Source organism: Dama dama, chromosome X (genome assembly GCF_033118175.1).
Source record: "Dama dama isolate Ldn47 chromosome X, ASM3311817v1, whole genome shotgun sequence".
Classification (NCBI taxonomy): Eukaryota; Metazoa; Chordata; class Mammalia; order Artiodactyla; family Cervidae; genus Dama; species Dama dama.
Genome location: NC_083714.1, coordinates 84,665,252 through 84,681,396, shown reverse-complemented (window position 1 = coordinate 84,681,396; position 16,145 = coordinate 84,665,252). Strand labels below are relative to the sequence as shown.

The 16,145-nt window shown below is 36.1% G+C and overlaps 1 protein-coding gene across 3 annotated transcripts in view; it reads right to left on the bottom strand.

The window, feature by feature from the left end:
• Positions 1–3,069: 3,069 nt before the first annotated feature.
• Positions 3,070–16,145, bottom strand: part of CYSLTR1 (cysteinyl leukotriene receptor 1) — a 68,996-nt gene continuing 55,920 nt past the window's right edge. For all 3 annotated transcript variants that reach the window (XM_061136557.1, XM_061136559.1, XM_061136558.1), the window contains exons 2-3: positions 9,649–9,734; positions 3,070–5,992 (exon numbers count right to left, since the gene is read on the bottom strand). In XM_061136557.1, the coding sequence (XP_060992540.1) occupies positions 4,943–5,965 (1,023 nt within the window). In that variant the 5' untranslated portion in view covers positions 5,966–5,992; positions 9,649–9,734 and the 3' untranslated portion in view covers positions 3,070–4,942. The remainder of the gene's footprint in view (positions 5,993–9,648; positions 9,735–16,145) is intronic.

Here is a 16,145-nt window from a genome sequence, read left to right as displayed (position 1 = left end):
TAAGGAAGTCTTCAACTAATTATCTATTCCAACATTTTCTCAGGTACTTTCTCTCCCTCTTCTCCTTCTCAGACTCCTAGGATGTTGCTGCATTTGACATTGTCCCTGAAGTCTCTTGTTGTTCAGCCACTACTGCAGCATGCCAGGCTTCCATGTACGTCACTGACTCTGAGAATTTGCTCTTCGGGTGTAAAGAACTTGAAAGTTGACAAGCCCATCACCACAACTAAAAAAAAAAAAAAAAAACTGAACAAACTGAAAGTCAACAATTCTTCTTAGGTCCCTCAGAGAATAGAGGTCACAGGGCAAGCTACTATGCCCCAAATTTGAGAGACAAATGAACACAGAAAACCACAGATTTTAAGACTGTTAGTTCAAATATTGAAAAAAATTATTTGTAGACACAGTCAAGGTGATTATAATAGGTTTCTGCTTTCAGAGTGCCACTTGTAGTATTGAGGAATAGCTTGATAAGCAAGACTTTGTGGTTATAGTTTTTCTCTTTTCCAGAGTTGGGACTTCCAAAACTTTAGATCTAGAAACCTCCATCATTGTTCAACTTATTTTGTTTAGAGCTGAGTTGGGGCTGAGAGGAGAGGGTATGGAGATAAGACCCCAGGAAAGCTGGCTCATATCGCCCAAACTCACCAGAAAATAATTTTTGCTAGAAAGTCAATTGAATACTTTACAGTCAAACTAGAATAGCCAAACAGATGGATATTTTTTATTGGCGAGTCAATACCTTTTTATTTGATAAGTAAGCTAGGAAACCATATGGATACCTTAAGGTGGATTGATGAAGAATACAGTTGACTAAGGAGGAGACTGCACAAGCTATCCAGAATCTCCTGTCATACATTTGAATTCTCCCTTTAGTGTTCCTGGCTACATGCTGTCCCAGTATCACTTTCAGTTGCTTTTCTCAAGCATTCCAACTTGCTTCTTGAGGTTTTCTAATGATATGAATACCCACTTTAAATGTCCCAAATTATTTCACCCCTGAGGAAAGCCCAGTTTTTTCTGTTGATAAGCTAGTTTCTAATTCTGTTGAATCAAGGAGTTTCAGGCTTCTTGCAATATTCTGACAAAATTTGAATATATATTGTTGATAGGATCTTTCTAAGCCAGAGGAAGAAAGCTTAGATTGTCAAGATCTTAGTTATGTGAGCACTTATTGTGGCATAGTGGGAATAGAGACAGAAATTAAGTCCCGCAGAGCTATAGGATCTGCTTTGGAATGCTCTTATAATTAGATTTAAATACATTATTTTTAATAATTATATTTAAATAAAAATGGTATACATGAAAAGTTGTTATGCTGTTATTTTAAGTAATTAATTTTTTCTTATGGATAGATAAAAGAACCAAATCTAATGGTGAAGAACTGTATCCATTATCTAGTAAAAATGAAAACCATGTGGAAGAGTGAAACGGGATAAACTTTCTTGGTTTTCTTTGTCAGCTGTTTGATTTTTTTTTTTTAAGGAGACTAATAATAGGTAGTAATTTGAACTACTCTTTGCTAAAGGTATGGAAAGAAGAACCTGTTTTTTTATGAGCAGGTAGACATTATTTTTAAAATGTTAATTTTCATGTGTCTCTGTGTCTTCAAGTGACCATTAATCTTTTAAGTTAGCAAGGTCATAGAAAACCACCACACCAAAACAAAAGTAGTTATGGGTGTTTAGGAAGAATGAAAATGGTCATTTTTTGCCTACTTAGACTTCAGTGAAAACTTATTTTTGGTCATAGAAACTTTTATTTTTCCCTTTGAATAATATAACTTTCTTTGCCAAAAAGGTCGTTTCCTATAAGGCTTATTTAGTTGTGCTTAATTTCGAAGGCAGTTCTTGTGACATATAAAATGTTTGCGAAATCAAATGACTAGCTATCAAGAGAAACTGTAAAGGTCAGGTGCTTGAGGATACAATTTTAAATGTCAATTGAGCAGGTGTTCTATAAAAAACTGATAAAATTTAAGTTATGTTTTTGTAATTTAGAATAGAAATATACTCTTGTGATTTTTGTAGAATTATTACAGAGGGAATTATATAAAGGGAGTCTATATAGTTCAGAGAAAAACGAAGCAATGAACAAATGAACGAGGAGTTAGAATTTGTCTTGTGTTTTTAAATCAGTAAAACAAGGATAATAATGGTACCCATCTCACAGGTCAGTTGTAAGCATTAAATTAACCGATACAGATAAAACAGAGCAAATGCTCATTAAATGTTAGGCACCATGATTTAAAGGCATAATTTTCAAGGAACTGATAATTACACCAAGCAGTTATTTCACTTTGGGAGAAATATGAATATATTTGGAAAAATTAGCAAAAAAAATTGAGTGCAAAGCAGTGTGGTACAGGTTATAATACATACAGCATTAGAGAAGAATAAATTCATGGTGAGCGCATGTATACTATCTATGGTGAAACAGATCACCAGCCCAGGTGGGATGCATGAGACAAGTGCTCCGGCCTGGTGCACTGGGAAGACCCAGAGGAATTGGGTGGAGAGGGAGGTGGGAGCGGGGATTGGGATGGGGAATACGTGTAAATCCATGGCTGATTCATATCAGTGTATGACAAAACCCACTGAAATGTTGTGAAGTAATTAGCCCCCAACTAATAAAAAAAAAAAATTCATGGTGAGCTTGTAGGTGATTGAAGCATGGTATGTTTCTGAGTGGGAGGAAGTTGGACTGTGGTTAGAAATGAGAACACAGGCAAAAACCTGGAGGTAGGAAAAAATAAACAAGATTATTTTATGTGCAATACATTTTAACTATGGCCATATTTTGTTCTAATTCTTTCAGAATTGAGAATCTCTGTATTAGGTTGGCCAAAAAGTTCATTCGGATTCTGCATACATGGTTGCAGGAAACCTGAATGAACTTTTTGGCCAACCCAATAGTAAATATGATTCAGTATGTTTAAGTAACAAAACCATCTCTAAATACTTTATATTTAGTGTGATAAATTGTACCACACTGTATGTTTTAAGGTAAAATTTTAACATATGTGTGTTAAAATATGTATGTATACTATGATTACATTTGAGTTTCAAATGTGCCTTATAAGAAAGGCAGGACAAGTATTATTATTCCCACTTTACAAGTGAGGAAGCTGAGAATCAGAGTTTATGTTACTTGCTTCAAGTTTCACTGCTAGTAAGTATAAGAGAGTAGATTAGCATCCAGGTCTTCTGGCTTTCAATGTAGTGTTGTTCTACTACAGTATACTTATTGAATAGCAGAAAGCTTAATAAATAAGAAATAAGGACTGATTTTATGACACATATTACATTTGATGTTTGTCAAGCAAGAAAAAAATATAGGGTAAAAGTGCAGGTACTTTTACCTCTACAAACCACAGGTATGTTAAAAATAAATGGGCACCAGTTATTACTATACCTTTGAGATCCTATGGGCTTCCCAGGTGGTGCTAGTGGTAAAGAACCTGCCTGCCAATGCAGAAAACATATGAGATGCAGGTTCGATTCATGGGTCAGGAAGATTCCCTGGAAGAGGGCATTGCAACCCACTCCAGTATTCTTGCCTGGAGAATCCCATGGACAGAGGAGCCTGGCAGGCTATAGTTCATAGGGTTGTAAAGAGTTGGCCATGACTGAAGAGACTTATGCATGCAGAAATCTTCTATCTTTCAGGTGTTCGAAGGGATTGCAACATTAGAAGTAAAATAGAAATTACATGCATGTGGCAGATTCAGATAGAACTTATATCCTAGCTTTTCTTTTTATCAACATTATCATTTCCTCTGAGATAATGCACTTTTTGAAACACAGAATTAAGGAACAGACTACACTTCAACAAAAACTTTCTCATGAATATTATATTTCAGCCATAATCAAGCTGTTGCTATTTTAAGAAGAAAGCTTCCACTGTAACATAAAAACCGCTGCAGTATATCTTTGGTATTCCTGTCAACATGCTAATAAAAGTAAAAAGCATAAAATATAACAAAGCTTATAACTAACTTCCACTCATTAATGCATACAGCAAAATTTCTTACATATAGTTTACACAATATGCATAAATGTAAGTACTTCTTAAAATTTGCAATATCAACATTCAAATTTTTATTCAGAAAATCATTGCAGTTCATTGTGGTTCCGGTAATAAGTGTGTAGAAAAGTAGATTCCCTTTCCTCTTCTTTAGATAAATTTTAAATGATTTCTGTTATTAGATGGTAGTGCCAGTCATCTGCTTTATTAAGGAGGGATTGCATCTTGTTTAGGGAGAGAGTTCCCTAAAAGAATCTCAATGAGCAACAAAAACCCCACTATTCTCTTTTGGGCGCCTAAGAAGCAGAAGAAAATTGGAGACAAACTAGCTTTTGATCAGGTTTACCTTCCTCAGTTTCCAGATTGTACATTGAATGGAGACTTTAGGGCCATTTGGCTGAAGACTAGGCTGTTCTAATATGTGATCATTTTCTCGAGGAAAAGAAATGGCTGTGATTTCCTAGCCAATCAGTGCTACAAAGAAAGAGGATGATAGTACATTTTATTTAGCTCCTGGCTCACTCCAGTTCTCATCTGTTGGCATACATGCAAAGAAATATGTTAGGATCACTATTAGCTAAATTTATATCTTAAAAAGCTAGTTCTTACCCTTTGTAAAGCTTTTATTTGAGAGGGAAAATTTAATCTCAGACCTATGTTTTACAGTGCCAAGATACAAATTTTGTCCATCTTTAGGTGAAAGATCAGAAAATCATTTATAATTTAGTTCATAGACTTGAACTGAATTTTAACACTAAAAATATCTTTAGGACCTCTAATAATGTGAATTCATAAATGAGATAGATTTCTAGGTCATTAAGTCAAATAAAGGTCAACTATTAATGGAAGCTCTTATTTTTACTGTGAATGATTTGAGAAAATAGTGATTTGGGAATCCATCAAAAATGGGCTTAAACTATTCTTTATATATTTCTTCTCCTTTTTCTGGCAAGGAGGTCTTCTTCTTGGGTACATAAGTCATGCTGGACAAAGAATGCTTTCTAAATGTAGACAGCCTTCTCCTAAAGTTCCCCCCTGAAAAGAAATATAGTAGAGGGTCAAAGCAACAATTTGATGCAGCCAGAGACAAGGTTACGACCACTGATTTTTGCATTCTAAGTACAGAATCACAGGGTTTTGTTTCATTGTGTAAAAAATGAAGGTGAATGGTACGTTGAATATGATATGGCATGAAGCTGATCAAAAAGGCAGCTGTCACAACTATGATCATTCCTATAGCTTTTTTACGACTTGATAGATTTTTCTTCATTGAATTTTTTAGTAAGGTCAAAATGATCATTGTGTAACAGACAATTATAATAATGAAAGGAATGATAAATCCAAAAAATAATGACACATAATGCAAGACCAAGACATAATATTTAGCTTGATTGTCCTGTGGAGGCTCAAAGCACTTGGTATTATTTTTCTCATCTTTGTAAGATTTGGACATTAAAAATGGAGAACTAGTCAAAATCACAAAAATCCAAATACCAACACACACAAACCTGGCTTTTTTCTGTGTAACCAAATTAATATTTTGGACGGGGAAAACAATTGCAATGCACCGGAAAAAGCTCATGGCTGTCATAAAGAAGATGCTACAATAGAGGTTGACATACAAGGCATAGGTGCTGAGGCGACACAAAAAGTCACCAAAGAGCCAAATGCCTTTGTGAACATAATAGACCACACGGAGAGGTAGTGTGCACACACACAGTAGATCAGCTACTGCTAAATTAATCATGTATACTTGGTAGGCTGACTTCTCATGATATGTTTTTATGAGGATATAGAGCACAAAGCCATTGCCAAAGAAGCCCACAACGGAGATCATAGAGTACAAGGTGGAATACACTTGATTTCGGAAATCATCAATAGTGTCATTGCATGCATCACTACTGGAAGAAGATACTGTCAGATTTCCAACTCCATCCATGTTTCTCTAGGAGAGTCTTCTTGGTGCCTACAATGTATATAAAAAATCTTGTCAATTTTAGCTCTTCCATAAATTATAGGACATACTAACATTTCATTTTATAGTGTCGTTATGTATATATATTTTTAAAACAGCAGGAAGCAAGAGTGGTGGATGAATGAAGAGATGTTCTTCTGGACTTTGCCCCCAGAAGGGTTTGGATCCTATAGGCACCCAGAAAGCTCGTTTTCCTCATTTCCTATCCATGTTTGCCTGATGGCTTTTTAATCTTTAAGAACTAGCTAAAAGAGCTATGCCTTATTTTAAGCCATATTACTCCAGTACCATCCTATAAATCTTCCTTTTAAACGGGTTTGTTTTTTAGAGAAAAGTTTTAAAGATAGTAGTTTCATAAGTATGAGTATGTATCTATCTTCTATCTATCTATCTATCATCTCTTTCTCTACTAGAAGAGATCTAGATTCTTTCTGAGAATAAAATCTGGATGAAAATGCTTAGTTCCCCCACAAAGAAGTCTTCCTAAATAACAGCTACTGGGTGATGCTTGTACCTAAGGAAAATAATTAAATTTGTTATCAGTGGAACTCACTCCCTGGTGGAGAATCTTAATCTAGAACATGGTGGACTCTATTTAGAACCACAGAACACCAAGGCTGGGGAAACTTTAGAAGCTATCTAATTATTTTAACGAGGAAAAAAGGTGAAATACATTTCTAAAATCCGCACTTAAGTTAAGGTTCTGAGGAGAACTGCAGCATGACTAATTGGAATATACTTTCTGGGTGAGGAAATTGTACATGTTCATCCTTATTCTCTTCCCAGACTCACATTCAAAGTCTTACTGTTCAACAGCACACGGTCATTTCTATTATAGCAAGAGAGTGTTGCTTGGTCTGGCCTAGTTCAGCTTTATCACGGCAATAAATAAGCCCTGATCAGAAAGATATAGAGATGAGATAGTGCAGAAGTAGTGATTTCCTATGTTCCTCCATATTCTTCTCTTTTATTCTTTAAGGAGATGGGAACAACTCATCGATTTATAATATGGTAGATAATCTTTGGTTGAAATATGATTTGTTGGCCTGTTACACAGCTCTTTCTCCCTGGTAAGAGAGGGGTTTGGATTTGTGAGGTGGGAAGATTGCTTCAGCATGCAAGAACTGCTGGTAGTGGAAGAGACTGAATTAGTCTCTGTGTCAAGGATACAGATACAGGGAGCTATGGTTGTGGTTGTAGGTAGGATATAACTTTCCAGGTTTACTACTGCTAACAATTATATTTGCTGTGAGGGTATGTCATTTATTCATTTGCCCATCTATTTTTTTCCTTTCATTAAAAATGTCATTGTTGGGAGTTCCCTGGTGGCCTAGTGGTTAGTATTCCAGGCTTTCACTGTGGTGGCCTGGGTTCAGTCCCTGGTTGGAGAACTGAGATCCCACAAGCTTTGCAGTGTGGTCAAAAAAACTCATTATTTTATACCAAGAACTGTTGATATACAGTAAAAAATTTGAAGGTGAATCATTCTGAGGGTATATAACTAAGATCACAGAGAAAAATTAGTTCATTATTGTCAACCTATGCATTATTTCTCAGTTTGCTTTCCACTTAACCTGCCTCTTTCACCATCGCTTTCCTGAATTCAGGTGCAATTGTGGAAGAAAGAGAATCTCTGTAAACTTATTCTAGCTAGCCCTGTATTGGGTTTTCTCCAAATCAGACAGTGTTAGCCTGTGAGGCACTAGATGGTGCTGTTGAGATTTTTGATATAGCCTTTTTAAAAAATAACCACATTTGAAAGGTATCAAATAATTACCATCTGTCCTTTCTACCACCACCAACACTCACTATATCCTGTTACAAACTCTTTCCAAAATAATTCTCTATACATTATAGCTTCCAATTATCTCATATTACTTCTCTAAAAATCTTCAATGGTCCTTCAGTGTCGTCAAAATAAAATCCAGACTTCTTGGCCTGATATTTAAGGCTCTTGGAAGAGCCCCTGGAGGAGGGCACAACAACCCACTCCAGTATTCTTGCCTGTAGAATCTGATAGACAGAGGAGCCTGGCGGGCTACAGTCCATAGGGTCGCAGAGTCAGATACGACTGAAGTGACTTAGTGCACACACACACACACACACACACAGACACACACACACACACACAGTCTGGTTGCAACTGAATTTTCCTAGCTTCTCTCTCACTTCTCCCTTTTTGTATACCCTATATTTCAATAAACAACTACTTTACTATATCAGGGACATAAGCTATATGTTTTCTCACCTGTCTGTCTTTTTTCATGGTATTTCTTCTTCCTGAAATGACCTTTTCTCCATCTATGTGTGTGCAAAAGCTACCCATCTTTCAGCTCTTCTTGACACCTTCTTGACAAAGCCTTCCCTTAGCCTCCTTCCAAGGTAATTTCTATCTTTCCCCTTCTAGGGAATTTTAAATCTGTCTTTCAGATCAGTGATGTGTATGTTTGTTATCTTCCCTCATAGACTTTCTGATTGATCTATAAAGGGCTCATACAGGGCCAACACATATGTACTTTGCTCATAAATATTAATAGAATGAATGAGTAAATGAATGACAGAGCAAGTTTATCTTTTGAAAGTATTGTTTATCATTCTAAACCACTGAAAGTTGTCTTTTCACTCCAATATTATTTAAAAATTTCCCAACCTCAGAACCTAAAGTGGATCTGTTAAGTTGCTTCCTAAAGTATTAAGAAAGGCACTAAATCATAAGGTTAACTATAATATTAAAACACACTTATATCTTGACAGAGATTAATCGTTTGTTTTACTTGTCCGTTAAATATTATAAATAATTTTGAAATTCTCAGGTGTTTAAATGAAAGATGCCAAATAAAATGGATAAGCAAATTAATTAAAGAAAGAAATAGGTATCTCTAGTACCATTAATAAATTTATTGGTCGTTACTAAAAAAACTTTCCTGGTACTTTTGATATTTAGATTTGATTGCTTATTTATAACTAAATCAAGCCATTGACCTATATTAGGTCAAAAAAAGAAAATTTTAAAACTTTCAAACAAGTAATGAATCCTAGAAGGTTAGAGATTATTTAGTTCAAGCTACTCATTTTGCAGATGATGGTTTTACTTATCTTAAACAGCATTTGATTCATTTTTATAGAATTTACTGTGATCTCTTAATAATGATAGCCACACTATATGGAAACAGAGATGCTTAAGGACGCATCTCTGCCTTTGAGCAGCTCATAGAATGGTGGGGGAGAGGAGTGATAGCTCAGAAGCATGAAGAAGTATGGCAAGAACTGTCTTAGCACAAAACGAATGGGCTATTAGTTGATTCATATATACAAACAATAGGGACTTCCCAAGTGGCTCAGTGGTAAAGAATCTGCCTGCCAATACCAGAAATGCAGGTTTGATCCCTGAGTTGGGATGATCTCCTGGAGGAGGAAATGGTAACCCACTCCAGTATTCTTGCCTGGAAAATCCATGGACAGAGGAGCCTGGTAGGTTACAGTTCATGGGGTTGCAAAGAGTCAGACATGACTGAGCACGTATGCAAACATATACAGGCAATAAACATAAATGAAATTAATATTTAGTGCAGATGATGAAGGAAGTTACTTTGTTAAGATAACTAGTGAGTTGAAAATCAAGATTTATTTAGAAAATAGAGGCATACCTCTTTCTGGCACCGCAGTACCCTTCACGAATGTTCTTGGTTAGTGGTCAGCGCTTCTTATGATATAATATCAGATGAAGCCTAAGCTGAAATCATAAGATTGAAAAGGAAGTTAATGACTTTAGAAGCAGTCCAGAGGGTCATGGGAGCTTAGCAGCCTTAAGCACAGATCCAGGGTGTGTGATGGGACATCATAGCTTTACTGACAGGTTTAGAGCTAGTTATTGGATTCCATGTATCCTTGTTTCCACTCCACTCATTTTTACATCCTCAGGGGAAAATTTAAAACAAAGACCAGAGCTGATTACACATGTCTGCTGCTCTATTAATAGCTTCTGTATCTAGAGATGAACACAGTATTATAAAAATTTTGTTCTATGAAACCATGATATTTTCCCTATTTTCTCTTCTAAATAGCTTGTTATGAAGTTCAAAGGGGAAATAACTTGGAACTTCATATCCAAGGATCTAGTTTGCTAGGAAGAGGAATTAGGACTTGAAAAATATCAAGTATATTTGCCTGTGATGGCTTAGGGACAGTTTTCCTGGGAGGAGTGATGATTTAGAAGACTTTGGGCTCTTTTCCCTAAAAATTCATAATAATAGTTATGGAATTTATTATCAATTTGGCATATATTATATACCTTTGGTTATCAACTGTTTTATAGTTTATATAGTTAACTTTTCATGAGTGTATGTATCTTCAACTAAACTATCAGAAAATCTAAGAAAGTGTAAAAAATCTCCAAGAAATGAGCAAAGAAGGGCTTTCTTAAAACAGTAGCAGCCTGAATACTTGTTTCCTAAATTTGTGTTGCCCTATGGCAACTTTCATCCCTATATGCAAGGACCCCAGAGGCTGGCCATTTTTCTTTTATTTGTGGTCTGAGTGTCAACAGAATAAACATGTTTCTCCAATTTATCCTTCAGTTCAATTCAGTTGCTCAGTCATGTCCAACTCTCTGGGACCCCATGGACTGCAGCATGCCGGGCCTCCCTGTCCATCACCAACTCCCGGAGCCTACTCAAATTCATGTCCATCATGTCAGTGATGCCATCCAACTATCTCATTCTCTGTCATCTTCTTCTCCTCCTGCCTTCAATCTTTCCTGGCATCAGGGTCTTTTCCAGTGAGTCAGTTCTTCCCATCACGTGGCCAAAGTATTGGCTACAGCATCAGTCCTTCCAATGAATATTCAGGACTGATTTCCTTTAGAATTCACTGGTTGGATCTCCTTGCAGTCCAAGGGACTCTCAAGAGTCTTTGCCAACACCACAGTTGAAAAGCATCAATTCTTTGGCTCTCAGTTTTCTTTATAGTCCAACTTTCACATTCATACGTGACTACTGGGAAAACCATAGCTTTGACTAGATGGACCTTAGCAAGTTTAAAATAGGTTGGAACCTTCCAAAGGAACTCGACTGAAAAAAAGGAAAATCAAAATGAAAAAATAAAGAAAATGCAAAAACATGAAACAGACAGTTTAAAAAGTAGGAATCTGAACCCACGGCTATGATATTGATGTTTGAGTCCAAGACATATTCAGATAATCAGTTTTCAAATATTCTCCAGTTTCTTCTCTCTCTCAGGATTTTGCTTTCATCCCCAGGCAAGGAGTTGACATAAGTAAGCTTCTACTAGAAGTCTGGAGGAAGTAAGCATTACAGCTGGGGAATTACTCAAACAGAGTTGGCTTTTATATTTTGTTACTCAGGCATTAAAACTTCTTTGGGGATTTAGCTTATCCTGGGGTTCTGTAATCAGTAAAGATATGCTGCCTGAATATTTAATAAAAATAACCTTTCTAATCCAAGAATTATATGATTCCAGTCATTTTCTCTAGGTGAAAATTAACTTTGGCTCTGTCAGAGTTTTGTGTTTAGACAAAGCTTATATTTCTCCCCAGTGTTGAAAGAGAAAGTTTTTTTGAATTTCTAAGACCCATCTATGAGAAGTGTAGTTTTACCAGGCTAATGTAATAATTGTCCAAGTTTATGGTAGCTGTACAACTACAATTTAGCCTTCTCTCTGTACATGCACAAGTGAGTAAAAGTCACATTGCCTGGGCAACAATGTAATGTTTCTCCAAGTCTGGGATTTTGAAGGGTTTTCTATGGTTCCTTTAGAAATTTCCTTTAGAAATTCCGAGTTTGCATATAGCAGGCATTCAATAGTCTTACTCTTTGCCCCTCTTTTCTTATTTGTTTAGTTGAGAACTCTTGTCTCTGACATCAGCTTCTGCCAAAATCGGATTCTACCATTCTTGTCTGGGTGATTGGGTGAGGGAAGATGAGGCAATAAAGTAAATGTGTGGATATATAACTTTTGGGTTCAATTATTTATTTCAGGAGGTACTCAAATTTTTATTTGGCTCATCTAGTCCATGTATATCTATCTATCTATCTGTCTGTCTATCTTCATTATCATTATCATCTATCTACTCTCCTTGCATCAGCCCTTAGCCTCCATTGAACTGTAACCTGGTCAAGCTTCAGTGAACAAGTAAGTAGGAGTTCCCAGAGATAATCTGAGAATATAAGGTCCCAATTCATATACCATAGCCTTTATTGTTGCTGCAATAAAACTGCCTATGAATGAGGATGACTTATATACTGTTTTGCCTTCTAAGTGTGCCCCAGGTAGAGCTAGTGATCCATAGCATCCTCAGGTAGTCCTCAGGCTAGTATCTTCTATTAAATGAAGATAGTATAACTGTGCCTCTTTTTTGCTTATATTCAAACAAAAAGCCATTCCTGATCCATTTTAATATTTCTTTCCTTTGAAGTCCTACATTATTTCGTTTGTACTTTCCTTGATAATTTTCACTGATTGTTTCATGTCATACTCATCTCTGTGGTTATTCAATTTATTTATTTATTTTTTCCAGTGGGTTTTGTCATACATTGATATGAATCAGCCATGGATTTACATGTATTCCCAATCCCGATCCCCCCTCCCACCTCCTTCTCCACCCGATTAAACTTCACTGTTCTTCCTACTGGGCAGTCCCACTAGACTCAAAGGGCAAAAACCAAGCATTCTTTATTTTTCATCTTAGAAAAATAAGAGCAAATAAGAAAAGAGATTTACAGCTTCAGTAAAGAGGAACCAGACAGAAGTAATGTGTGAACTTGATTTAAGACTTCTAGGTGTTCCCTGAGTTTCTCTCAGGTAAACATCTGAGAGAAAATATCACTTCATTCCTCTTTGAATGTATCAGCTGTGCTCAGGATACAGGTTTCTTCAGGCCCTCTAAAGGTAACACAGCAGTTTTAACTTTGACAGTGGTTTCTAAACTAAGTGCTAATTTTGCAATGTAAAGTTATTGGGCTTTCTAGGGCTCAAAGGTCTTTTTTTTCTTGGTCTTACCCCCTTTGTTTTACAACAAATAACAACATATCTGATTCTGGCAGTATGGTCACCATTCTTCATAACCTGTAAGGGAGAAACTGCTTAAGTCTTCTTTTTGGTCTCTTTTTTAAAAAATCATCTCATATGAGATGCTCATCCAGCTTGATCATATGGCTTTAGAGCTCTAGGACCAACAATTCATCTGTCCATATCTTAGCTGAGGACCAGAATCTACTCTTCAGAATTTTTAAGAGGCTTTGATTTCTGTTAAAATGACAAATTTTATCAGACTGTGTCATCTCAATTAGATGGTAGGGGTCTGGGAGGGTTTTGCTAAAACTCATGGGGAAAGAGAAAAAGAGAGGAAGGTAATAGAAATCTGAGATCTGATGACACTGAAGTTAAAATTAAATATAGGGAAAACAGCACAAATGTGGGAAGCTGGGGGTGAAGAGAGAAAGGGTCTGACTCTGCAATTTTGCTCCAGTTCCAGCTAACATTTATACAATCTGACATCAAGTCTTGGTCTTTTTCCACTCAATTCCTTTTCTTTCCTACTGCTGCTTCTTCTATCCTGACTCTCATTACCTCAGATGTAGATGACTTATAATAATCTCCTACCTTTCACATGTACCTTGTATTTGAACCATGCTGAACTGTTTGTAATTCCTGGAGATGCCTTTCATGCCTCCTTTCAGGCTCTTTCTTTTCAACATCATCTTACACACCACTGCCAGACTAGCCATTTTTTAAATTGAAATACAGTTGATTTACAATGTTATGTCAATTTCAGGTGTATAGCACAGTGATTGTTATATATATACATATATACATATGTATATATATGAATAGAATATACATTTATTTTCAGATTCTTTTCCATTATAGTTATTATAGAGAATATAATTCCCTGTGCTATACAGTAGGTCCTTATTGTTTATCTTTTTGCATATAGTAGTGGGTATCTGTTAATCCCAAACTCCTAATTTATTCCTCCCCTCCTTTCCCCTTTGATAACCATAAGTTTGTTTTCTACATCTGTGAGTCTATTTATGTTTTGTAAATAAGTTCACTTGTATAATTTTTTAAAGATTCCACATATAAGTGATAACATATGATATTTGTCTTTCTCTGTCTGACTTCACTTAGTATGATAATCTCTATGTCCATCCATGTTGCTGAAAATGGCATTATTTCAATATTTTTATGACTGAGTAATATTCCATTGTGTGTCTCTGTGTGTGTGTACATGCATACTCCAGATTTTCTTTATCCATCATCTGTTGATGGACATTTAGGCTGCTTCTGTGATTCTTGGTTATTGTAAATAGTGCTGCTATGACATTGGGGTGCATATATGTTTTTCAAATTAGTGTTTTTTCTGGATGTATGTTGAGGATTGGGATTTCTGGGTCATACATATGATAACTCTATTTTTAGTTTTTTAAGGAACCTTCATACTGTTCTCCATAGTGGCTGTATCAATTTAAATTCCCATCGACAGTGTAGGAGTGTTCCCTTTTCTCTACATCCTCTCCAGCATTTATTGTTCATAGATTTTTTGACAATGGCCATTCTGACTGGTGCAAGGTGATACTTCCTTGTAGTTTTGATTTTCATTTCTGTAATAATGAATGATATTGAGTATCTTTTCATGTGCCTGTGGGTGATCTGCATTAAACTAGTCATTTTAGACCTTGTTGTTTGATTTCTCGAGTCTGTAAATAACTATAATCAAGACCCCACCCTAAATTCCAGGCAATTCCATCCACAATCTAGCACTAGCCTCCTATCCAGTGAAACTTCTGTTTCACAGAGAAAGGTAATAATGGCAGAAGCCAAAGAAAGAATCTGGAGAAAGAATAAAACCACCAGTAAGTACTAAGGAGAGCTTAGGGCTCTTAGAAAGAGAGCCTTGAAACAATCTGTGGCATATTTTTGGATATGCAGTTATCTCAAGCTAAGATATGCTGTAGAACTAAAATGACAGCTTAATTATTGAAACAATGACTCTTCGGAAAATTAGGTTCAAGGACAAGGTTACCTTGACATGCCAGTTTAAAATTCTTATCTTGACAGGCATATCAATTTTGTATATTATAGTGAGTCACCAAAATAGGTCAATAACTTTCTAAAGTTTAGCTTCTTTTTAGGTTATCCAGTCATCATTTACAAGTATTCCACTCAACATTTTCCCTGTTGGGCCCACCTCCATCTGTACGCCACTTGGATAATCTCTTGAGAAATGAAACATTTATTTTGACTTTGTTATTTATCCAATCTGAACAAATCACAAACATTTTTATAAGTAATATCTTGGGGGGATAGTCAGGTATACTTAATATTTCTAACAATTCTAATCAAAGGAGATTAGTTGGCCAGGGCCAGGGCCAACTTTGATCAGCTGGGTGAGAAGTGAGAGTTTGTTTACTTTATGACATTTGGAACTAAAATCGTCTTAGGAGATGAACTTAACTCTGGGATTTGTTTCCCAGAAGAGTGTGAGAATATTTTTGAAGATATACAAAGAAGAGCATCTATGTTAATCTAAATTTGGGGACTTCACATTACTGATAGCATTTTGTTGGAGTAAACAAATTGCAAATCATTTTAATTGTGAAGAAGAGCTCACTTCTTATTTGGGTTGTTAAGGATCCAAGGAATCAAAATAGTCTGCATTAGGGGATAGATATGCTTTCTATAAGGACTAAGGAGATAGGTGTAAATGTATAATGAGTCCATTTTGTTTTCCAAAACATAGGAAGTTTAGGACTTGCCAGCAAGATGGCAGAGTAGGATGGAAGCTCACCCTTTCTCACAAAAACACCAAAATGACAACTAACTGCTGAATGACCATCGACAAAAAAGATTTCCTATATCCAAGACAAAGAAGCCACAATAAGACAGTAGGAGAGGGGTGATCATGATAAAATAAAATCCTACACCTTCTAGGTGGGTGACTCATAAACAGGAAAATATTGATACCACAAAAGTTCTCCCATAAGAGTGAAAGTCTTGATCTCCATGTCAGGCTTTGCAGACTTGGGGCCTGGCAATAGGAGGAGGAGCCCCGAGAGATTCTGAATTTGAAGGCCAGCAGGGTTTGATTGCAGGAATTCCACAGGACCAGAGAAACAGAAACTCC